We start from the raw sequence: 26,536 nt of genomic DNA, 5'->3' as shown, positions 1-26,536 counted from the left end.
CCTATGGAATCTGCAAAGGATGCGCCAAGCCAAGATTAATTATGATTTTTGTAAATTGCATCGGTTTACTTATTTACCTGCTCCTTTGATGATTGTGATTCATTTGTGGAAATTTGAGTGCTTTCTTCGGATGTCCGGAAAAATGGTTCAAGGCTCGTTTAGCTTTGTCCCTAGAACTATTATATCCAGACAAGATACTTGCTTGCAGAACCATCAGAGCTGAACCTTCTAGGTAATTTTACATAATCAGCGGCTGGGCGCCCACAATCATCCATGATTTGCGTCGAAGCGAGATAAGGTTTACTCAAGTTCTTATAGTTTGTTTCTCTTTTCTGTTTTGCTTGGTTGATTTTCAGTTATAGAGAAGAGTTAGAGTTGGATGGGGTATCAAACAATGGAATCAAATCATGCATGGAATTGTAAGTCAACCATATAAGCATAGACATGTTTTCAGCTCTCCAATGTATAGTGGAAGTTATTTAAGTCGTTTGAAATATTAATACAGAGTTTTTTCTATTGATGTTTGCTGTGAACGATGTGAATATATTCCCTTAAAAAAAATTCGTGTGGATATATTTGGATGGTTTCATCTTCAAATAAGATCTCTATAGTAGCAACAGTTTTGAATAAAAGATACTCCCTCTATAAATAAATATAAGACATTTTAGATCACTAAAATTATATGTTCACACTTATACCAGTGTGAAAACTGAATAAGGATCAATTTTATTTTAGATAAACATGCATTTGCACGTGTACGATTACTAGTTCTATAAATAGATATGCTAACTTTTGTTGGTTCCAGTCACCAATGAGTTGGCTCCGCCTGAAAATGCTTTAAGTGCATTTCTAACCAATCTCCTAAAAATACTGGAGTAAACCCTTTGTGAAGTATATTTACTCAACTAAATTTTGGCTGGACCTAGCCGGTCCCTTATATATAATGGGGTAAAACATTTATTTTTTCTAAACTTTACAATTCTAGTATAAATTGCAACTACATATTAGCAACGGAGCAATCTGGCGAATTAACAATGGTGCCATCGGCGGTGTTTCACCTTGATTCCGACGACGACGGGGGCCGAATGGCTCGACATCGGGTAGAAGGGCGGCAGGGGGCAAGGGAGGCAACGAGGTAGCGGTGATGCCGGCGGGCGGTCACCGGGAGTCGCGTCGGCAAATTTGCAAGGGCAGGGGCGGTGTGAGGGAGAGGCACGACTTTTACTCAGCCGCGGTGCGGGGGAGTAAATTTAGGAAGAAAGTTGGGGCCGGAGTAAAAATTATACTCCCTTATGACGGATAAGAGATTGGCTAGGTGCCTGCCAGAAAAGTAAAACAAAATTGAAATAAGGTACTGGTTAGAAGTGCCCTAAGGCATCTTTTGGTTTATAGGATAGGAATATCAGAGAAACTGGAAAAACACGGGAAATAAAATGGCATGTATCTCGATTTCTATAGCGAAAGAGGTGTCATTTGGTACATATGAGAAAATATTTTTATTGACTCTAGCCTAATGTTTTTACATTTGAAATATGAAGGATTAATTCCTATCACAAGTAGGAATATGATGCATTCCTATAAGCCAAAGGGCTTAAAAAAACTCCTTTAAAAATTCTATCCTATGGAGTTCCTACAAAAAATTCCTACGAACTAAAGAAGGTCTAATTGCTTCTGCTGTAAGAATCATGCTGCCGCTAAAAAGTAAAAACGATCAACGTGGGCCTGCATTTTAAAATCGTGCTCATGGTGGATAGGAGAGCTGCAGTTAGGAGCTAATAAGAGTAAGAATTTCTTATTTGACCCTTTCTTAAAATTTGCTTTCCTATTTGGCCCAAAATAAAAAAATTCTCTATTTGACATCTAAAGTAATTTTTGTTCCTTATATAACACTATTGTCCATTTTAGACACTAACGGTGCTAACTGTGAGGTGAAAAGACCATTTTGCCCCTAATGCATTGTGTAAATGTCCTGGATGAAGTAAAAGAGCAATCAGCTCACCCATGTTTTAGGGATGTCCAAAGGATGCTGCACATGTATATGTATGCTCCAATATTTTGTGTTAGGTAATCTGGTATGTGCATGTAAAAGCCGTACAAAACATCCGTAGAATTTGTACTAGTATATCTATGATCAGTGTAGTACCATATTTTGATTAGTTCATCATGTTCTGATTTCTGAAGCACAGTATACACATAGTCACATACCATTAAATCCTCCAATTAGCACTTCATCCTGAATTTGTTTACACGTTCCAAAGTACAGAATTACACATAGTCACATACTACTAAATCCTATATAAGCTAGTTATATACCGCTAGTATATATATGTGATAGCTTGTACGGCTGATACAAATTCTACGGATATACTGTACGGCTTTTACACGCACATACCAGTTTACCTACGAAACAAAAATATAGCAGGATCCTTTGAACATCCCTAAAACATGGGTGAATTGATTGCTTTTGAACTACATCCAGGATAGTTGCACAATGCACTAGGGGCAAAGTGGTCTTTTCACGTCACACTTAACCCCGTTAGTGCCTAAAATGGAAGGAAGTGTCATATAAGAAGTGAAAATTACTTTAGGTATCAAATAGGGAGCGCCTAAACTTGTATATAATCTTGTGTCACCAACTGCGCCTCGTTAGATCATGTTCCCTTTTTACAATATATATAAAATCTTAAAACCACAACAACCGGCGCCATGGGCTTACTTGCGAAACGGGCCTTCGGAGTCTAGGGATTTAAGGAGTTGGGCCTCAATTTGCTGTTGCGGTTTGCCGAGGGATATTGAACCCCAAAAAACAAAAAAAAGCATGTCTAAAAAAAAGTGTAGAAGATAAAAAGGAAAAAGGACCGGATTATATATGTTCAGGGTATTGATCATGTTTCCTTTTTACAATATATATAAAATTTTAAAACCACGACAACCGGCGCCATGGGCTTACTTGCGAAACGGGCCTTCGGAGTCTAGGGATTTAAGGAGTTGGGCCTCAATTTGCTGTTGCGTTTTGCCGAGGGATATTGAACCCCCAAAAAACAAAAAAAAGCATGTCTAAAAAAAAGTGTAGAAGATAAAAAAAGGAAAAAAGGACCGGATTATATATGTTCGGGGCATTGAACCCGACGTGAATCGAACACGCAACCTTCTGATCTGGAGTCAGACGCGCTACCATTGCGCCACGGATCCGGTTATGCTATGGACAACACTACACCGTATAGGTACGCAGAACCTAGAACCAGGATCCAATGTCCAACCATGGGCGTGACTGACAGTTTGACACCTTTTGATCGGCGCAACGCTGTCGCCGATTGGCGCCGAGCACGGATCTGCTGCCTCCATGGTCGCACGTTGCACGAATCAGCATCAACGAGCGGCTGATACGACTGGTCGAGTGCTCGTCCCTCAGCGAGATGCATCCTTGCCTCCTTGGTCGCTGGCGGCGTCCGTCGAAAAGTCAAAAGATGGAGGTTTCTTGCGTAGCACTAGCACCACACCGGATGCCAATCGACCGTGAGTGGCCAACGTGAGGAAAATCTAACACGTTTTTGTCTGCTTCTCAGATAGTGGTTGGTCAACTGATGGTAGTGGTAAATGTGTAACAAACGCAAATTGATAGTGATACTTCAAACCAATTTTAAAAATGGTATATGTAAGCATATGGGCAAGTTTTGATTGTCTTATAAAGAATTTTGAGTTAAATATACTAGGGGTGCCTTAACTTGTTCGGTACGGTCAGTTTAGTGCGTAAAGTTGTAAAATACATGAACTGGTGCTCGAACTTGTTTGGCTGTCCAAATACGGTGCCTCATTCCGTATCCAGGCATACGCTATGCGGGCATTGTGTGACAGCATGGTGGTGGCCCACATATAACTGGCTGAGAGCAGGGGAGGAGCTGGGTAGCCTTCGCGTGAGGAATCGCCTCATATTTTATTTAATCACGTATGAAAGCCAACAGTAAAATAAATTGCATGATTCAATGCTGAGATCTCACAGTCGTAGATTGCATTATACACACAGGCTATCCATCACGCTAAAATATGCACAGTGGACTTTCATGAGGTCGAATTATATATACGGCGTTGCTGTGCAAAAGGTAACTTTGGAGCACGGGCATATTGTGCCTGTTTCTCTTAAGTTCAGAGAATTGGATTTTTACAACTAAAAAAAAAAGCTGAACTTTTAAGTGACAGTTTTTAACCCTTAAAGAAAACATGCCCAGTGGCCACCGTGCTCCGAAAATCTGCTTTGGCTGCTATGTACATCTTCAAGCTATTCTTTTATATATGGTACTCGTTTGGGCCCACACAAGTTTTATTTTTATTTTTCATATTTTTTTTGTCTTTGATATTGTTTTTACCTTTTGAAAGAAGAAATACGAGAAAAAGTTGCAACTGCCATAAACTTAAAAGAAAGCGCTAGTGCATTTCATGTTTTTGGAAAATGTTTCACATGTATTCAAAAGTTATAACGTGTTTTTGAAATTCGTCAGGTTCTGATGGAATTTTGTCTATTTTGGGCCTAGCCCAATAGCAGTTTCAGAAATTTCTAATAAATCCTAGAGGCCCATGCAGCCCATTTGTGCAAGGCAAGAGGTGGAACAAAAGTTTAGTGCCACATTGCTAGTTTAGAGGGAGTTGGACCTCTTTATAAGGGAGGTTCTTTCCCCACATGTATGAGCATGAGAACAAGAGGGACATCCACGCGCGCTCCTCCTCCGCCGCCCGCCTCGCCTCGGGTTGCGGGTTGCGGGAACGAGCCGATGTCTAAATGTATACGAAAGGTCACGCGGGAGTTGAAACGTTATTCTGTAGTGGACACTGAATTCGAACGGCGCGCCTCTTCGGCCGCTGCCTGTTCGCTTCGTCTCCCTTCGTTGTTTCACCTCCCGCCGCACCCTCTTCACATCAGAAGATCCCCTTCCTCTCGCCACAAAGTTCCTGAGCACTGCGCTGCTGCTACGATCTTCCCCATCCCGGCTTGCGGCGTGCACCGCAGGTTGGGACAGTAGGCCTCCGAAACCGCACCTTTTGAGTCCTGTACGGGAGAAGGGTGATAAGGTTTTTGGGGAGCGCTCAGCGCGACTACTGGCTGCTTCATCACGGACGATCCGGTCGCCGACGACTTCTTCTCCGACGTCGACGACCTCCTCGACGACATGGAAGGCGAGGACACCGACCCCAAGTCCAGCGCTTCTGCTTCTGCTGTCCCGTACGTGTTCTTGTCTTTCCTGTTAAAGGTTCTGCCACAGTTCCTTGTTCTAGTCCTTGTCCTACACATGTTAGGTTCTACTTCATATATGCTACTTGCTATACTGTCTGCTTTAGATATGATAGGCTACGGTTCATATATGCAGAAGCTATTTACCTTCTCTCTGTTAGAACGCATGACTTGTTTTATCTCTTCTATATTAGTCATGCTTTATCTAGTATTTCTGTTAATAAAATCATTTGGTAAATTGCTCATATTTCCAACAATCCAAAAACCTTATTATAGGCAATTTACCCCAAGTGGTTTTGCTGCTTCCATGAGACCTCCTATATTTGAGGGTATCCACTATAAGAGGAGGCGTGTAAGAGCAGTCTTATGGTTTCAAACCATGAGTTGCTATGACGCCACTCTGGGCAAACCTGAAGGAGAGCTTGATGCTCAACAGGCACAGGCTTTTCAGAAAATGGATACTCTATTTAAGGCTGCTCTCTTGAGTGTTCTTGGTGAAACATAGTTGATGCTTATGCGTCAATTGATAATGGAGAAGATATGTGGGATGCACTCGAGGCCAAGTTTGGGGTCTCGGATGCTGGCACTGAGCTGTACATCATGGAGCAATTCTATGATTACAGGATGACTGAAGAGCGCTCCATGGTTGAGCAAGCTCATGAGATACAGTCATTTGCTAGAGAACTTGAGCACTTCAGTTGTATGCTACCTGACAAGTTTGTTGCTGGAGGTATCATCACTAAGCTTCCTCCTTCATGGAGGAACTTTGCTACCTTGCTGAAGCATAAGAGGCAGGAGTTTTCCGTCCCGGATCTCATTGGCACTCTTGATGTGGAAGAAAAGGCGAGAGCAAAGGACACACGTACTCGAGGTATTGAGGGAGGATCTAGTGCCAATGTGGTACAAAAGCAGAACTTCCAGCCTCACAAGTTCAAGAACAAGGGCAAGTTTTATGGTAAAGCAAAGTTTGATGGGAAGAACACGGCTGTGCAACACACAAACTTCAAGAAGAAGAATGGCAAGAAGAAAGGTGCTTGTCATGTGTGTGGGGATCCTGATCATTGGGCTCCTAGTTGCCCTAGTCGCTTTGACAAGCATCATCCTGGGAAAGGCGGCAAGACCGCTAATGTTGTCATTGGAGACACTGACATGAAGGATGCTGGACCGCAGGGACTTCAACCGTGCTGATGGGCAATGGTTCAAGTGCTTCTGTTCGTGGTGTTGGCACGGTCGATCTGAAGTTTACTTCGAGGAAGATCGTGCGGCTGAAGAACATGCATTATGTCCCCTCCGTCAATAAAAATCTTGTTAGCGGATCTCTTTTGTGTAGAGATGGCTACAAGCTTGTCTTTGAGTCGAATAAATTTGTAATATCCAAGTATGGAACCTTTGTTGGTAAAGGCTATGAGTCAGGAGGCTTGTTTCGTTTATCCTTATCAGACGTTTGCAATAAAGTTGTTAATCATATTTGCAACGATAGTGAATCCAATGTGTGGCATTCACGTCTTTGTCATGTTAACTTTGGTTGCATGTCGCGACTAGCGAAGTTGAACTTAATCCCTAGTTTCACCACCGTCAAGGGATCTAAGTGTCAAGTGTGTGTGCAAGCTAAGTAACCTCGTAAGTCTCACACGACTGCGGAAATAAGAAATCTTGCACCACTAGAGCTCATACATTCAGATCTATGTGAAATGAATGGTGTGTTGACAAAAGGTGGAAAGAAATATTTCATGACGTTAATTGATGACCCCACTAGATAATGCCGTGTGTATCTTCTAAAATCTAAGGATGAGACTTTGAACTTTTTCAAGACCTATAAAGCTGAAGTGGAAAACCAACTTGATCGAAAAATCAAGAGGCTTAGGTCCGACCGTGGTGGAGAGTATTTTTCCAATGAGTTTGATGCTTTTTGTGCGGAACATGGTATAATCCATGAGAGGACGCCTCCCTACTCACCTCAGTCAAATGGGATGGCCGAAAGAAAGAACCGTACTCTAACTGATTTGGTTAACACCATGTTAGAAACATCGGGTCTCTCCAAGGCATGGTGGGGGGAGGCGATATTGACAGCATGTCATGTCCTGAACTGAGTCCCCACAAAGAACAAAGAGATAACTCCATTCGAGGAATGGAAGAAGAAAAGGTTAAAACTCTCTTATCTGCGAACATGGGGTTGTTTGGCGAAAGTCAATGCTCCAATTTCAAAGAAGCGGAAGCTTGGACCAAAGACTGTGGATTGTGTTTTCCTGGGATATGCTTTTCATAGCATTGGCTATAGATTCTTGGTTGTAAAATCTGAGGTACCTGACATGCATGTCGGTACGATCATGGAGTCGAATGATGCGACTTTCTTTGAAGATATCTTTCCCATGAAGGATATGGCTACCTCATCTAATCAGGAGATGCCTAGTTCATCGAATCAGGAACCAGTTACAATTACCGAACCCACAATTTCGATGGAACACTTTGAAAGTCCTGTGGAGGAGAACAATGAAGTTCCTATTAGGAGCAAGAGACAGAGGACTGCAAAGTCATTTGGTGATGATTTTCTTGTGTACCTCATAGATGACACTCCCAGTTCTATTTCAGAGGCCTATGCATCTGAAGATGCTGACTACTGGAAGGAAGCGGTTCGTAGCGAGATGGATTTCATCTTGGCAAATGAAACTTGGGAGATAACTGATCGTCCTTATGGGTGCAAACCTATATGATGCAAATGGGTATTCAAGAAGAAGCTTAGGCCTGATGGTACTTTTGAAAAGTACAAGGTTCGGCTCGTGGCTAAGGGTTATACCCAAAAGGAAGGTGAAGACTTCTTTGATACTTACTCACCTGTGGCTCGACTGACCACTATTCGAGTTCTACTTTCACTAGCTGCCTCGCATGTTCTTCTCGTTCATCAAATGGATGTTAAGACTGCTTTCCTAAATGGAGAGTTGGACGAGGAAATTTATATGAAACAACCAGATGGGTTTGTACTAAATGGTCAGGAAGAGAAAGTGTGCAAGTTGCTGAAGTCTTTGACGGACTTAAGCAAGCACCCAAACAGTGGCATGAGAAGTTTGAAAGAACTTTAACAACTGCAGGCTTTGTTGTGAACGAAGCCGACAAATGTGTGTACTATCGCCATGGTGGGGGCGAGGGAGTTATCCTGTGCTTGTATGTCGATGACATATTGATTTTCGGAACAAATCTAAATGTTATTAAGCAGGTCAAGGATTTCCTATCTCGTTGTTTTGAGATGAAGGATTTAGGAGTGGCTGATGTCATTCTGAACATCAAGTTGTTGAGAGACGATGATGGTGGGATTACATTACTTCAATCTCACTATGTGGAAAAGATCTTGAGTCGCTTTGGCTATAGTGACTGCAAGCCCTCTCCAACACCATATGATGCTAGTGTGTTGCTTCGAAAGAATCGAAGAATTGCTAGAGACCAATTGAAGTATTCTCAGATTATTGGCTCGCTTATGTACTTAGCCAGTGCTACAAGACCTGACATCTCTTTTGCTGTTAGCAAACTGAGTCGATTTGTTTCAAAACCAGGAGATGTGCATTGGAAAGCTCTAGAGAGAGTTTTGCGTTATTTGAAAGGCACTGCAAATTATGGAATTCACTACACCGGGCATCCAAAGGTGCTTGAAGGGTATAGTGACTCAAACTGGATCTCAGATGCTGATGAGATAAAGGCCACGAGCGGTTATGTATTCACTCATGGAGGTGGCGCTGTTTCTTGGAAGTCTTGCAAGCAGACCATCTTAATGAGGTCAACAATGGAAGCAGAACTCACAGCACTAGATACAGCTACGGTCGAAGCAGATTGGCTTCGTCGGCTCTTGAATGACTTACCGGTTGTTGAGAAACCTGTACCAGGTATCCTTATGAACTGCGACAATCAAACTGTGATCACGAAAGTGAGCAGCTCAAAGGATAACATGAAGTCATCAAGACACGTTCAGAGAAGGTTAAAGTCTGTCAGAAAAATGAAAAATTTCGGAGTTATTGCATTGGATTATATCCAAACGCCTAAAAATCTGGCAGATCCTTTTACTAAGGGTCTATCACGTAATGTGATAGATAATGCATCGAGGGAGATGGGTATGAGACCCACAATATGAGTTGTTCACAGTGGTAACCTATTCTTTGTGATCGGAGATCCCGTAAATTAGATGTGGAAGACAAGATGTTGGTCAACTGAGAGGAGAGTATCCTTACTATTCACAATACCACTCCATGAAGATGCAATACTCTCCTTATCTGCATGGCAGGTTGATGTATATCTTAATGTGTTCTAAGTGGCTTATTTAAGCAGAGATGTTATCCTACAGAACATCTTTTGAAGAAGACACTTATATGAGTCTGATTGTCAAACGTCGCAATCTATGAGAGTAGGGTTCTCTCTAGTAAACTCATGAAAGGTCACGGAGTATGACGCATAAGCTCCACCCGCGGGGAAGACCCACGGTAGCCACGTATCGGTCAAGGCTTTTTGTGAAGCTAGATTCGCAGAAAACTTGCTGTTCAAGGCCCAGTCCACTGTTCAAGTTGCTTACTAGTGTAGCATAGAGTTCTAGGTGAAAGTTCAACTTAACAGTCTCCACTGCAGTACCGGTATATAAAACAATGTTTTGGAACCAAAGGTAAATTTTTGTGTGCCTCTGGAATCTGGTGGGGGATTGCTGGAATTTTGTCTATTTTGGGCCTAGCCCAATAGCAGTTTCAGAAATTCCTAATAAATCCTAGAGGCCCACGCAGCCCATTTGTGCAAGGCAAGAGGTGGAACAAAAGTTTAGTCTCACATTGCTAGTTTAGAGGGAGTTGGACCTCTTTGTAAGGAAGGTTCTTTCCCCACATGTATGAGCATGAGAACAAGAGGGACATCCACGCGCGCTCCTCCTCCGCCGCCCGCCTCGCCACGCCACGCCTCGTCACGACGCGCCGCGGGTTGCGCGCCTCTTCGGCCGCTGCCTGTTCGCTTCGTCTCCCTTCGTTGCTTCACCTCCCGCCGCAGCCTCTTCGCGTCCTTCTCCTGTGCCTATATAAGAGAGGTCGCTCCTCTCCAGAGAGACACACCAGAAGATCCCCTTCCTCTCGCCACAAAGTTCCTGAGCACTGCGCTGCTGCTACGATCTTCCCCATCCCGGCTTGCGGCGTGCACCGCAGGTTGGGACAGTAGGCCTCCGAAACCGCACCTTTTGAGTCCTGTACGAGAGAAGGGTGATAAGGTTTTTGGGGAGCGCTCAACGCGACTACTGGTTGCTTCATCACGGACGATCCGGTCGCCGACGACTACTTCCCCGACGACGAGTTCTTCCCCGACGTCCACGACCTCCTCGACGACATGGCAGGCGAGGACACTGACCCCAAGTCCAGCGCTTCTGTTGCTGCTGTCCCGTACGTGTTCTTGTCTTTCCTGTTAAAGGTTCTGCCACAGTTCCTTATTCTAGTCCTTGTCCTACACATGTTAGGTTCTACTTCATATATGCTACTTGCTATACTGTCTGCTTTAGATATGATAGGCTACGGTTCATATATGCAGAAGCTATTTACCTTCTCTCTGTTAGAACGCATAACTTGTTTTATCTCTTCTATATTAGTCATGCTTTATCTAGTATTTCTGTTAATAAAATCATTTGATAAATTGCTCATATTTCCAACAGGTTCAACATGTTTTAGAATATGTTCATCTAGTATTAAAAAATTATTGTGTAAAATTATACTTACAATTCTTTGAAATTCTGGTGGAGTGCAACAAATGGCGAGCGAAAGTGCATTGGATAGCGTGGGATAAAATGTGCCAAGCAAAGCGGGACGGTGGAATGGGATTTCGTGATCCAGAAGCGTTTAATCAGGCCTTATTGGCCAAGCAGGCATGGAGGATTGTCCAACACCCTGATTCACTTTGTGCAAGGGTTTTTAAAGCAAGGTACTTCCCTGAAGGATCAATTATGAATGCAACATGCCCTTCTGGTGGCTCTTACATTTTTAGGAGCATTATTCATGGGCAAGAACTTTTACGACAAGGGACCATTTGGCGCATTGGCAGTGGAGCAAGTATGAATATCCACCATGACCCGTGGATCCCAAGGCAAGGAAGTCTGACACCACTGGGTGCGGATTATGTGCATGGTGTAAACAAGGTATGTGATTTGATGGTGCAATCTGGAAGAGAGTGGGACACACAACAAATTGACAGTATGTTCTCCGCTGATGATGCCAATGATATTAAGCAAATAGCTATTGGCGGCCTTGAGATGGATGATTATCTAGCATGGAATCATACTAAAAATGAACAGTTTACGGTTCAGTCAGCTTACCACTTGAAGATGGCCATGAATATGACGAAATCGGGACAGCCTGAATCGTCAATGTCGGTGGCAAGACACAAAGGATGGCTCGGGCTGTGGGATACAAATGCTCCGAACAAGGCAAAAATTCATGTTTGAAGGCTGATTAGGAATGGTTTGGCCGTTGGTTCGGAGCTGCATAGGCGTCGAATCAAACCTGGCATCTTCTGTCCGGCTTGCGGCAGGGAGGAGACGATCTTTCACAGATTCTGGAGCTGCCCACATTCGGCGCTATTCTGGAAGCGACTTCGCTCGGAAACGGGAACTCCGGTGACGATCCCACCGGTCCATATCGATTCCCAAAGCGCGGTGGCGAGATGACTGTTGGGTTGGTTTGCCGACGCACGGGAGGAGGATAAACAAATAATGGTTCAAGCAACATATGGTCTTTGGCTAGCCAGAAACGAAACACGGGAAGGAAAGAAGATCCCCGAACCACATGAAATAGTGACCTCGGTGCTGGCATATGTCGCTGAGTGGAAGGGGTTTCATGGAAGTAAGGAGAAGCTGCAAAAGCCGGAGATCAAACAGAGATGGGTTCCATCGGACGAGGGCTGGATCAAGGCAAATTTTGATGGAGCTATTTATAAGGAAGGAGCGAAGTGTGGGTTAGGCGCTGTACTACGGGACCACTCAGGAGCTTTTCGAGCTGCGACCTGCCACTTCATTGATGGTGTATCTGATCTGGAGGTTGCTGAAATATATGCATGCAGGAGAGCACTTTAGGTGGCGGCCGAATTTAATACAACAAAGCTCCTGCTGGAGACGGACTGTGCTGCTCTAGCCAAAATGTTGAGTGCAAAGGAGAAAATACTCTCAGCTGCTGGGGGAAAGTATCCAGTGCTCCCAGCCTTGGGGTACTCCCAGTGCTCCAATGTCAAAACACATTTTTAAATGTTTCAAAAAATTCCGGAAAAAAATAAGAATGTTCACAAGGAATGTCACTACATCCCATAAAATATTTAGGTCCAACATCAAAATGTACATTGAGAAACAAAAAAGAAAAATACAGATCTGAATAGTATCAATGTTGCTTTTGTCTCTTCTTTACACTATTCATCCTAGATTTCACATTTTTTTTTTCTCAATGTGTGATCCGAGTTTGGACCTGAAACTTTTAGGGCTTGTAGTCATATTCATTATGAACATTCATAATTTTTTTTAGAATTTTTTGAAATATTAAAAAAATATTTATTGACATTGGAGTACCGGGAGTACTCCAAGGCTGGGAGCCCCGGATACTTTCCCAGCTGCTGGACCCCTTGTGGAGGAGATCAAGGAGAGGATGAAGTTGTTCCAAGAAGTGAAAGTGTCATGGGTAAGACGTAGTGCAAATTCTGCCGCGGATAAATTAGCTAAAGTAGGCTTAAGTGAGGAACTGTGTAAGGTTTGGTTTGCTATTCCCCCAGATTGTATCCTGGGAATTGTATCGGGCGAGATTCCTAGTTTCGTTTAATTAGTCAATAAAGCGGCAGCATTTGATTCTCAAAAAAAAAATTCTACAAACACGGTTGACATGTTTTGATACATTTCTACAAATTTAATATTATTACACAATAATTTTCATATATATTGAATAATTTCAAAAGGTACAATGTTGTCAATTTTTTAATAGTTATGTATTTCAGAAATACAATGAGGATACACCATAATCATGTATCCTTCTGGTCCGGAATGAAGATATATATATTTACAAAATAATCTTAAAGTAAAAAAATAAAACCAATGGATCACACATCACAAAAATTGCAAAGCAACACGTGGAATTGGTCTACATAATTTTCTAGCTATTACTTGTACATATCGGATACTTTGCCCATGTGGGCAGATCGTGACGTTTAGTAACCTTTTTTTGCGGGAAACATAGAGCTTTATTCAATCATAAACGGCTCCAGCGCGATCAGCCATCAGGCTCGTCACTAGGAAACCGGGAGGAGAGTCCATCCAACAACCAGTCACCCCCAGTGTGCTTGCATGCTTTGCACAAAGGTGCGCTGAATTGTTAGCTTGTCTCAGTACATGATGCATTTCAAAACTAAGGAAAGTTGAGGCTAGCCTTCAATTTCGAGAAGAATAGGCGCTATGACAGAGCGCGAAAATTGTCGCGAGTTCCAGAGCTGTACCAGCTCCAAACAATCTACTTCAAGCATCACTCGCGAAGAACCTCGAAGCTTGCCGAAGATGACTCCATCTCGTAGAGCCAGGGCTTCTGCGATGAGCGGATCCGTAACATGGGGGTGCGGCTTACTCCAGGCAGCAACAAAGGCGGATGAAGTTCTAGCAAGACCCCCCGCTCCGCTTCTGTTTTCAGTCAACGAGACGCTAGCGTCTGTATTTATCTTGAGCCACTCTGGGTCAGGTGGTCTCCAACCATAACCAGGCATAATCCTGGTATGTTCATCGGGAAGCTCTAACAACATTAAGGCTTCTCGAATCCGTTTCAGGGACTGACCTGGATGCAAACTCTCTCTGTCATGTGTTATGTTATTGCGAGAAGTCCATATAGCCCACATGACAGTAATGATCTTCGACCGGTCCCCTTCGTTGATGCGTGTGTCACACAAAATATCCTTGCACCAAGTGATCGGATGTAATTGTGGAAGCTTGACATCAAGCCATTTCCTAGCTTCTGTCTAGAAGCTTTGAGCATGGGAACACTTGATGAGAGCGTGCACCATGTCTTCGTCTGCACCCTTTTGCAGATTTTGCATCGGGCACTAGTAGCAACGTGCCTGTATTTCAGTGTTGATTCGACCGGCAAAATGCCACGAAGAACCCGCCACCAAAAGACCCGTACTTTGGGCAACACCTTAAGCTTCCAGAGCCGAGTCCATAACTGTTTGTCATTCTCAGAAGTTTCAGTAATCGTCCCTTCTCCTAGAGCCAACTGCTCGTTGCGAGTCATAAGAGCATGATACACAGATTTTACAGTATAGGATCCCGACCTCTCGTGAGCCCATGCCCAGAAGTCGTCGCCACCACCTTGCCGAAGAGGAAGATTCAAGATTGCATCGGCATCCGGTGGTGTGAAACTACTCCTTATAAGATCAACTTTCCAGCTCCAGTTTCTGTATCGATGAGGTCTGAAACTGTGTGAAGGTTGGCGCTCCCAATCTGAACTGAGGGTTGTAGAGAAAGCTTTCTAGGTAGCCACCGGTCAGCCCAAATTTTCACAGAAGTGCCATCACAAATTCGCCATAGCAAGCCAGCTTCTAGTGCCTTCCTCCCAGCCATGATACCCTTCCATGTCGCGGAGGCGTTTCGTGGCATAGAAGCACTCATGAAATCAGAGTTTGGGAAATAGCGTCCTTTTAGAACCCTAGAGCACAAGGACTCCGGGTTTGTCATCAATCTCCAGCCATGTTTGCCCAAAAGCGCAATGTTGAAACATTCCAAGTCGCGGAACCCCATTCCTCCTTTGATCTTAGGAAGTGACAAGGACTTCCAGTCTATCTAGTGCAGAGATTTGTGATCGATGGAACTGCTCCACCAATATTTTGCCATCGGCGACGAGATGCTCTTGTAAACTTTCTTGGTTAACTTGAAACAACTCATTGTGAATGTTGGAATAGACTGGGCAACTGACTTAAGCAAGACTTCCCTTGCCGCGCAAGAAACCAAGCGCTCAGTCCCGCCATTCATCCTTGATCGCACCCGTTCGCCAATGTAGGCAAATGTCCCGGAAGTGATCCGACCCAGTGCAGTCGGCAGGCCCAAGTATCTCTCATTGAAAGCCTCAACCGAAACGCCCAATGTAGCTTTCAGGGCAACTCTAACCGGATCTGGTGTGTTTGGGCTGAATAAGATGGAACTTTTGTCCCTGTTCACACATTGGCCTGAGCACGTTCCATAAATATCCAGTATATGGTTTGACCTAGCAGCACTCTCCATCCTTGCATTCATGAAGATGAGACTATCATCTGCGAATAGCAGATGGTTGATCCAAGGATGAATGGGTGCTAACCCGGATTCCTCTATCTACTTGAGCTCCACCAAAGCTGTTGAGCAAAGTTGTGAAGCCTTCTGCACAGAGAAGAAAGAGGTAGGGTGACACGGGACAACCTTGTCGCAGCCCCTGGAGGGGGTGAAGTATGGCAAGAGCTCACCGTTCACGCGAACTGCAAATCAGACTGACGAGACACACTTCAAAATCAGCCGAACAAAGGAGGCGCTGAAGCCTAACTTAGACATGATGGCCTCAAGATAGTGCCATTCCACGCGATCACATGCTTTCATCATGTCCAGTTTGACAGCACAACCAAAATTCTTTCCTTTTTTTCCTTCTTTTCATTGCATGCACACTTTCATGTGCTATGAGCACGTTATCGATGATGAGTCGCCCCGGTACAAAGGCACTTTGCTCCTCACTCACGATATCATTCAGAAAACCTCTTATCCTGTTGACAATACACTTTGTTGCAATTTTGTATAAAACGAGACAAAGGGAGATGGGTCTATATTGCTTGATGCTTTGAGGGTGCCGTACCTTAGGAATTAGTGTAATCGATGTGTCATTCATCCCCTCCGGTAATTCACCCCCATTTAGAAATCCAAGCACTGCCGGGACGATGTCATCCTTAAGAATCGTCCAATGCCTCTGAAAGAAGCCCGCGGTGAAGCCGTCCACTCCCGGTGCTTTTGATGGCGCCATCTGAAACAACGCTGTTTTGACCTCTTGTGCAGTGTAGGCCATATCAATGTGCGCGTTCATTTGATCAGACATGCGGGTTGGAACTAGGTCCATAAGCCCATCCATGGGGTTGAACCCCTGCGACGTTTATAGGGCTTGGTAAAACTGTTGGACTTCACTCTGATCGTCCTCCGGGGTTTGACAGACAGAGCTGTCATCACGTACAAGTCTCTCGGTTTTGTTTATGCGTCTTCTCATGGCCACTTGGGCATGAAAGAACTTTGTGTTGCGGTCTCCATGACGCAACCAGGGTACCCTCGACCTCTGGCGCAACCATATCTCTTCCTGGCGAAGAACCTCTCGTAGCTTTTTTACTATGGCCTTCTCTTCATCGGTTGGGCCTCGACCAACAGCCTGACAACGCAGGCGATCCAGCTTTGCCCGAAGTTTCTTGATGGTGGCAGTAAGGCTGCCAAACTCTCTCGCACCCCATGCAGATAAAGACTATTGCATGTTCTGAAGTGCGATAAGCACACCAGCCAAACCTTGCTGACCCGACCCCGTTGCCAGTTTTCCAAAACCATCCGGTCGTAGTCTGCATGGGTTTGCCAAACTTCCTCGTAGCGAAAAGGTTTCGCTCCTCTTGTTCTGTACGCGGACACTTGTTTCTTCCGCTCCACAAGCACAAAGCAATGATCTGACTCGGTCGTACTGATGTGTCTCACTCGCGTGCAGCCGTATAGGTGAAGTAGGTCTGGATTCCCAAAGGCTCGGTCCAGCCTCGCTTTCACGTTATCAACACCCGGTTGACCATTATCCCATGTGTACTCTGCCCCAGTCCAACCCAGATCCTGAAACAAGCAATCATCAGTAGCCTCTCGGAAAGCTCGCATCTGCCACTCAACCTGGAGGTGCAGGTTCTAAACACCGTCATGGAGATTTTTTTCATGTTCTTTCTCTGTAGCATACACTGTATTTGAAGGCTATCCTACATGATTAAATAAAATACAAGGGATGTTTCTACAAAATAATTCCTCCCCGCACGTATCCACTTATATGTGGGTCACTGCTATGCTGGCACTTCATGTGGGTAGGGTGTACGTTTGAATACGGAAGGAGGCACCGTATTTGCATGACTGAACAAGTTCGAGCACTAGTTGTATGTATTTTGCAATTTTAGGCACCAAACTGACCGTGCAAGATAAGTTTAGGCACCTCCGGTGTATTTAACTCAAAAATTTTCTCTATATTGCGTGTAGGAAGTACATGCCCATAGAGGATGAAACTACAAGTCAAAAAGGAAAAAAAAAAGGATGAAACTAAAATCACACATTGACTTCACGCTCACCGCTTACACCCACGGCCAACTCAAAACGTCAAGCACGAATCCACGCGTCCACCAGCCCCGCCAATGTCGCCTCTGATTCCCCGCCCTCAAGTAGAGCCTCTTTCGCCCGCCTCATCACCGCCAAAGTCCGCTCTCGGAGCACCCTCCCGCCGTCGGAGTCCATCATCCACCTGACCTTCTTGGCAACCTCCTCGGCCTCCACCACCTCCTTGTCGTACCCTTCCATCGCGACGGCCAGCTCCATCTCTTTCTCCAGGAACACCGTGTTCATTAGTTGCTCCGCGTACAACGGCCACGCCAGCATCGGCACGCCTGCCATGACCGACTCGAGCACCGAGTTCCACCCGCAGTGTGTCACAAAACAACCAACCGCATCGTGGGCCAGCACGTCGCGTTGCGGCGCCCATGACTTCACGACGAGGCCCCTGCCCTGGGTCCGTTCAAGGAAACCCTGTGGGAGGAGGGCATCCAAGTCCGGCTCCGGCGGCTTCTCGGAGTTCTTCGACGAGTTGTCGCTTGGCGGGCTCCGCACCACCCACAGGAACCTCTGTCCACTGGCTTCCAGCCCGGCGGCCACCTTCCTCGTTTGTTTGGCGCTGAATCGGCCGAGGCTGCCGAAGGAGAGGAACACCACGCTGCCTTTGGGCTGCGTGTCCAGCCACGCGAGGCACTCGTCACCGCGCTTCACGCCCACCTCCTCCGACTTGATCAGTGGCCCAATACAGTACACCGGGGGCGTCCGGAGGCCGGATGGTGCGCAGAGTCCGGCCACGATGGTGTCCATGGCGCGCGGCTCCAGCGAGCGGAAGGTGTTGACGATGATGCCTTGGGACCGAAACATGTTGGTGCTCATGTTTAGAAATGCCTTGTAGGGCGCGCTGTCACGATCCATAAGCCGCTGAATGGCGTGCGTCGCCGGGAACGAGGTGATTCCCGGAGCGTGCACGAGTTCTTGGCCCATTTCCCTGAAGCTCCTCGTGCTTTTGCCGTGGAGAACCGCGAGGTGCAATAAGAAAGCCAAGATTTGCGCCCCGGAGGTGCAGAAGAAGTAGGCGGGGATGCGGAGCTCCGTGGCCACGTTGATGGCGGCGCCGCAGAAGAAGTCCAGCACGATGACAGCCGGGGTGTCGCCGGCGAGGAAGTCACGGAGATGCGGGTTGGAGAGGCGGACGACCTCGAAGGTCAGCATCTCCGGCGGCTCAGACCCGAGGAGCTTGACTTGTGGTAGACGGTGGAAAGAGATGTCGGGGTTGGCCGCGGAGACGCCGGCGAGGAAGGGGCCCGTGGCGCTGGTGTCGTGCGGCGAGTCGACGAGGGCGACAGTGACGGCCAGTCCACGAGCCGCGAAGAGCTTGCCGAGCTCGATCATGGAGACCAGATGCCCCATGCCCGGCGACGGGTAGAGCACCACCTGCGGCTTCCGGGGGCTCATGGTGGTGTTGGCTCCGGCGCCGACCACGTTGACGACAATAGCTTTCGCTTCTGATCGGCGGCGTGGATTTTTGGAGCGTATGTTTCCGTTAGGAATGTGTGTGCGAGACAGTGAGGAAGAGAGGGAGAGTAGGATGATTTGAGATGGAGATGATGAAGACGAACCAAAGATCTATTTATAGGGGCGCAACGGCTGGTGCTTTTGCGTCGATCCTTCCCATGACGGAACTCCAACCTGGCACCGAACCTTCTCAGGCTGCAGGCGGGTAGAGATTGAACCTAGACGCCCACTTTACTCGTATTAGTAAATGAGCACGTGCAATACATGTTGATAATTGCTCATTGATATTAGGGAGAAAATTAACTGCATGTTGATATTAGATAGGATATCAATTACGTATATTAATTATAAAATTAATATAGATGTTTATATTTGGTATGCTTTTAGTTGCATGCTCAACATGTTAAGAGCTCACTATTGAAGCAATCTAGGTCGTTTGATTAACATGAATTAATGGCTGAGATTAATTGAATCCACCTTATTGGATCTTTTTATATTGATATATATATATATATATATATATATATATATATAGATATAATATGTTAATAGATCGTCCTGGTGAGTATCGGATGAAACGAAAGGGTGATCGCCGCAACGTCATCGATGACAAATGGAATCAAACTTTTCGTCTCTTTTTTTTTGCGAGGAACTTTTCGTCTCTCCTAATGTCCCTCGAGGGAATCAGTTCAGCACAAAAAGCAATTGTTAATCTACCATACGGCGTATGTGCTAAGCTATCTTAAATGAAAAGAATTGATAAAAAACAATTGTTAATCGAGAACGACAATGTTTGCACTGATAGTTACCTTTGCACGCCGTTAACTAGTACTCCTACTCATGTAAAACAACATACTCCAGAGGCTCGTTGATGATTGGCTCACGTCTATCTCGTCGAGAAGAAGAAAAGATGGTTGACATACGTCATAGCTTACGTATCATCAAATGCCTTTCTTCTACGGAGGACCTATTTTGAGTACCTAAAGTTAATCAATGGATGCTTGATCCTAAATATTAAATACCAGTAGGCAGTGGTGGTTTTGGCACCCTTGAAGTGATGCCACATGTAAAGGCGTGGAACCACTGTGTATGTATGTCTGCAGATGCATGTTATACCATTATATCTCTTTTCATATATTTTGAACTATACTTTCTTTTCTATTTTATTTTTATATATTTGAACTCCTCGCGCCAAGACCTTGAGGACAACACAGTCTTGAATACATTTTAAGTACGTTCAAACGTTTCAATCCATTTATTTCACTCAATCTTGTGAAATATACTCCCTCCATCCCACAATGTAAGGCCATTTCTAACCGATCCCCGGAAAGTTAAGGGAGTATCCGGCGGAGTAAAGTTAGTGAAGTAATTTTTTACTCCACTAACGATGGACGCACCTAGCCGATCCCCTATAGTTAGTGAAGTAAAAACCAAAATTGTGTAGATTTTTTGTCCTAGCCGCATGAACTTCAAACACTACACAATATACATCATGAGAATATTAAAATAAAACATGCATAACATAACCTTCATAAATATAGTTTCATCATCACAAATTTCAAATAAAAACATGCAAAGTTCACCCAAAAGTCATCACTTCAAATACAATCTTTAATCCAAAATCACCACAAACATAGCATGCATATGTTGTGGATCAAGCCAACCAATGGCATGCACCACCACCCCCTCGGCCACCACAACTCAAACGAGGTACTCGGTGAAGAAACCAACTCCACCATCCTGTCGGCCACCATCACCACCGCCATCCTCTCGGCCACCATCAACACCCCCCCCTCGGCCACCACCAACATTCCGAAGAGAGGCTTCCAAGATCGCTCCAAGAGTGGGCTCCTAATACTTCCTTGCGGTTCCATCCATTGTGTTTAGATTCATGAACATGATAGCATGTTCTTCGGCTTTCTTGGCATCACGAATCCTCTCCTCCTCAAGTGCAAGCCTACGCTCCTCCTCTTTCAACTTTCTCTCTTCGTCCGCCAACTTGGTCTTTCATTTCTCATCCTCCAACACCTCGAACTCATTCCACCTCGCCATCTTCTCTTCTTTGCGTTCGGCCGCCAACACCTTCTTGGTCTTGATGATTGCCACAAGTTCTTTGTAAGTACCACCGAATGCATTTCTCTTCTTTCTTTCTTTTGCAATCTTGTTTACTTCCGGTCTATTGTTGGCATCTTCGTCAACCACGTCGTCCGCCTCAACGGCTATGCTCAACCTTGATCTCTTTGGAGTGGTCTTCGCGATTCTTTGGATCCACTTCTCGTTCTTGCATAGATCTTTGTAGCAATGATGCAACATGAAGGGCTTGTGGCCAAACTTGGTGTTCCTATGCTTGAATAGTTCTTGGATGTAGGGGCCATACTCCACCACTTGCACACTGCTCGGTGGTGTTATTCACTTGGTTGATGCATCTGGACCATCAGTTGCGCTGGTCATGAATGACGCTCCAACAATGCCCAAGGGAACCTTGAATACAACTTGATCGCACGTCCACGGAGTTGTTGTAGTGCTCGGTAATTCTCTCCCGAAACATAGTCTTGGTTTTATCAGTTCCAATTGTTGCATCCACGGAGATCGCGCACCAAGAATCACAAAGAGTAAGATCCTCTTTTTGGTTGTAGTTGGCAGTGCGTGACCTTGACGCCGGCGTGCTTTCTCCGGTCACCTCCACAACCTCCTCTTCCTCGGCCACCTCCTCATAGTTCGCCTCCTCCTCCTCCTCCTCGGCCTTTTTTTAGAGAAAATGCATACGCCCGACTTTATAAATAAAGCCACCAGGCAGAGCACCACACATAAGAACCAAAGTTCATCAAACCACCATAACACAGCGACCACGAGGCACAGCTCAAATCAAATGATAGTTTAAAGGGCGCGGGCCCAACCAAACCAAAACATAAGATGGCACGCATGCCAACAACCTACTGCTAGGAGACTAATGACCCAAATCTCGGTAGATCACATGGAGGCAGGGGAGGACATCATGTTGGCAGACGCTCGGACCTTGTTGATCAGCTCCAACATACCATCCACATCTGCAGGTTTAGTCAATAATTTCCACTATTGCAATAAGAATAGACATTTTAAACATGACGTCAGTTGGCTTGTTAGGAAAAACACCATCAATGGTGAATTTGTTCCTAATATTCCGCAAAGACCAACAGAGGGCACCCAACCCAAGCCTCTTAGTCCGACCCTGGATGTTGGCAGCCAGTAAGTGAAGGAAATATGCCCTAGAGGCAATAATAAAGTTGTTATTTTATATTTCCTTATATCATGATAAATTTTTATTATTCATGCTAGAATTGTATTAACCAGAAACTTGATACATGTGTGGATACATAGACAAAACACCGTGTCCCTAGTAAGCCTCTACTAGACTAGCTCGTTAACCAAAGATGGTTAAGTTTCCTAACCATAGACATGTGTTGTCATTTGATGAACGGGATCACATCATTAGGAGAATGATGTGATGGACAAGACCCATCCGTTAGCATAGCATATTGATCCTTCAATTTTATTGCTATTGCTTTCTTCATGTCAAATACATATTCCTTCGACTATGAGATTATGCAACTCCCGGATACCGGAGGAATACCTTGTGTGCTATCAAACGTCACAATGTAACTGGGTGATTATAAAGATGCTCTACAGGTATCTCCGAAGGTGTTTGTTGGGTTGGCATAGATCGAGATTAGGATTTGTCAATCCAAGTATCGGAGAGGTATCTCTGGGCCCTCTCGGTAATGCACATCATAAGAAGCCTTGCAAGCAAAGTGACTAATGAGTTAGTTGTGGGATGATGTATTACGGAACGAGTAAAGAGACTTGCCGGTAACGAGATTGAACTAGGTTAGTGGATACCCATGATCGAATCTCGGGCAAGTAACATATCAATGACAAAGGGAATAACGTATGTTGTCATAATGGTTCGACCGATAAAGATCTTTGTATAATATGTAGGAGCCAATATGAGCATCCAGGTTCCGCTATTGGTTATTAACCGAACTGGTGGCTCGGTCATGTCTACATAGTTCTCGAACCCGTAGGGTCCGCACGCTTAACGTTCATTGACGATATAGTATTATATGAGTTATGTGATTTGGTGACTGAATGTTGTTCAGAGTCCCGGATGAGATCACAGACATGACGAGGAGTCTCGAAATGGTCGAGAGGAAAAGATTGATATATAGGACGATGGTATTTGGACACCGGAAGTGTTCCGGAGGGTACCGGGTACTTATCGGGTCATCGGAAAGGAGTTTCGTGCACCCCCGACAAAGATATGGGCCTTATGGTCCAAGTGAGGGAACACACAAGCCCTGGTGCACCCCTACAGAGGCCAGCCATATGAGGAGGAGAAGTAAAGAGGGGAGGGCAAGGAAAATGTGGATTCGGATTCCTACTTCCCTCCCTCTCCCTCCTCTTTCCTCCCCCCTCGGTTATATATGGCAGGGGGCACGCGCGGCTTGGGAGGGACTCCAAGTAGGATTCCTCCTACTTGGGCGTCTCCTATGGCTGCTCCCCTCCCCCTCCCACCTATATATACGTGGGGAGGGGGCGCCTAGAACACACACCAACAATTGTTAGCCGTTTGCAGCGCTCCCCTCCACAGTTTACGTCTCCGGTCATTCTTCGTAGTGCTTGGGCGAAGCCCTGCACGGATCACTTCACCATCATAGTCACCACGCCGTCGTGCTGAAGGAACTCATCTTATTCCTCAACACCTTTGCTGGATCAAAAGACGAGGGACGTCATCGAGCTGAACGTGTGCAGAACTCGGAGGTGCCGTACGTTCGGTACTTGATCGGTCGAATCTAGAAGAAGTTCGACTACATCAACCGCGTTGTCAGACACTTCCGCTTTCGGTCTAGGAGGGTACATAGACACACTCTCCCCCGCTTGTTGCTATGCATCTCCTAGATAGATCTTGCATGAGCGTAGGATTTTTTTTTTCAAATTGCATGCTATGGTTCCCAACAGTGGCATCTGAGCCAGGTCTATGCGTAGATGATATGCACGAGTAGAACACAAAGAGTTGTGGGCGGTGATTGTCATACTGATTACACCAACGTCTTATTTTGATTCGGCGGTATTGTTGGACGAAGAGGCTCGGACCAACCTTACATGACCACGTTCATGAGACCGGTTCCACCGACAGACATGCAACTAGTTTTGCATAAAGGTGGCTGGCGGGTGTCTGTTTCTCCAACTTTAGTTGAATCGAATTTTACTACGGCCGGTCCTTGTTGAAGGTTAAAACAACAAACTTGATAAATCACCGTTGTGGTTTTGATGTGTAGGTAAGAACGGTTCTTGCTAGAAGCCCGTAGCATCCACATGTAAAACTTGCAACAACAAAGTAGAGGAAGTCTAACTTGTTTTTGAAGGGCATGTTGTGATGTGATATGGTCAAGACATGATGTGATATACGTTATTGTATGAGATGATCATGTTTTGTAAAAGTTACTGGCAACCGACAGGAGCCTTATGGTTGTCTCTTTATTGTATGAAATGCAAACTCCATGTAATTGCTTTACTTTATCACTATGCGTTAGTGATAGTTGTAGAAGCAATAGTTGGCGAGACGACCACGATGCTACGATGGAGATCAAGGTGTCAAGCCAGTGACGATGGAGATCATGACGGTGCTTTGGAGATGGAGATCAAAGGCACAAGATGATGATGGCCATATCATGTCACATATTATGATTGCATGTGATGTTTATCTTTTATGCATCTTATTTTGCTTAGTACAGCGGTAGCATTATAAGATGATCCCTCACTAAAATTTCAAGGTATAAGTGTTCTCCCTGAGTATGCTCCGTTGTGACAGTTCATCGTGCTGAGACACCACGTGATGATCGGGTGTGATAGGCTCTACGTTCACATACAACGGGTGCAAGACAGTTTTGCACATGCGGAATACTCAGGTTAAACTTGACGAGCCTAGCATGTACAGACATGGCCTCGGAACACCGGAGACCAAAAGCTCGAACATGAATCATATAGTAGATATGATCAACATAGATATGTTCACCATTGAAGACTACTCCATCTCACGTGATGATCGGACATGGTTTAGTTGATTTGGATCACGTATCATTTAGATGACTTGAGGGATGTCAATCTAAGTGGGAGTTCTTAAGTAATATGATTAATTAAACTTAATTTATCATGAACTTAGTCATGATAGTATTTGCATATCTATGTTGTAGATCAATAGCTCGCGTTGTGGCTCCCCTATGTTTTTGATATGTTCCTAGAGAATAAGTTGAAAGATGATAGTAGCAATGATACGGACTGGGTCCGTGATCTGAGGATTATCCTCGTTGCTTCACAGAAGAATTATGTCCTTGATGCACCGTTGATGTCTACTACGCAACTTTATTCTTGTAGACTCATGTTCGGCCTCCAAGCGCAGAGTTTTGTAGGACAGTAGCAATTTTCCCTCAAGTGGATGACCTAAGGTTTATCAATCCGTGGGAGGCGTAGGATGAAGATGGTTTCTCTCAAACAACCCTGCAACCAAATACAAGAAATCTCTCGTGTCCCCAACACACCTAATATAATGGCAAATTGTATAGGTGCACTAGTTCGGCGAATAGATGGTGATAAAAGTGTAATATGGATGGTAGATATATATTTTGATAATCTGAATAAATAAAAACAGCAAGGATGCAAATAGTAAACGGGCACAAAACCGGTATTGCAATGCTTGAAAATGAGGCCTAGGGTCCGTACTTTCGCTAGTGCAATCTCTCAACAATGCTAATATAATTGGATCACATAACCATCCCTCAACGTGCAACGAAGAATCACTCCAAAGTTCTTATCTAGCGGAGAACATAAGAAGAAATCATTTGTAGGGTACGAAACCACCTCGAAGCTATTCTTTCCGATCGATCTATCCAAGAGTTCGTACTAAAATAACACCAAATAATTCCAGACTCATAATACTCAATCCAACACAAAGAACCTCAAAGAGTGCCCCAAGATTTCTACCGGAGAAACAAAAGACAAGAACATGCATCAATCCCTATGCATAGATTACCCCAATGTCATTGCGGGAATCCGCAAGTTGAGTGCCAAAACACATATCAAGTGAATCAATATGATACCCCATTGTCACCAGGAGTATTCATATGCAAGACATATATCAAGTGCTCTTAAATCCATACAAGTATTCACTCTGATAAGAACAAAATCTCACAGGGAAAAACTCAATTCATCACAACAAGATAGAATAGGAAAAACACCATATGATCCGACTATATTAACAAAGCCCGCGATACATCAAGATTGTGACATCTCAAGAACACGAGAGAGAGAGAGAGAGAGTGAGCGAGAGAGCGAGATTAAACACATAGCTACTGATACAAACCTTCAGCCCCGAGGGTGGACTACTCCCTCCTCATCGTGGTGTCCGCCGGGATGATGAAGATGGCCATCGGAGATGATTCCCCCCTCCGGCAGGGTGCCGG

The 26,536-nt window shown here is 44.9% G+C and overlaps 1 protein-coding gene and 1 non-coding gene across 2 annotated transcripts; both read right to left on the bottom strand.

The window, feature by feature from the left end:
* Positions 1-3,120: 3,120 nt before the first annotated feature.
* On the bottom strand, positions 3,121-3,192 carry TRNAW-CCA. Its single transcript has one exon. It is a non-coding gene; the product is annotated as a tRNA-Trp (tRNA).
* Positions 3,193-17,494: 14,302 nt separating this feature from the next.
* LOC125541201 (UDP-glycosyltransferase 1-like) lies at positions 17,495-19,113 on the bottom strand. Its single transcript, XM_048704667.1, has one exon. It carries the CDS (start codon positions 18,978-18,980, stop codon positions 17,577-17,579), a length of 1,404 nt encoding a protein of 467 aa, XP_048560624.1. The 5' UTR covers positions 18,981-19,113; the 3' UTR covers positions 17,495-17,576.
* Between the last annotated feature and the right edge of the window lie 7,423 nt (positions 19,114-26,536).

This window comes from Triticum urartu, chromosome 2 (assembly GCF_003073215.2).
Source record: "Triticum urartu cultivar G1812 chromosome 2, Tu2.1, whole genome shotgun sequence".
NCBI classification, from domain to species: Eukaryota; Viridiplantae; Streptophyta; class Magnoliopsida; order Poales; family Poaceae; genus Triticum; species Triticum urartu.
The sequence above is the reverse complement of the archived record's forward strand: the minus strand, read 5'-3'. Positions and strand labels throughout refer to the sequence as shown.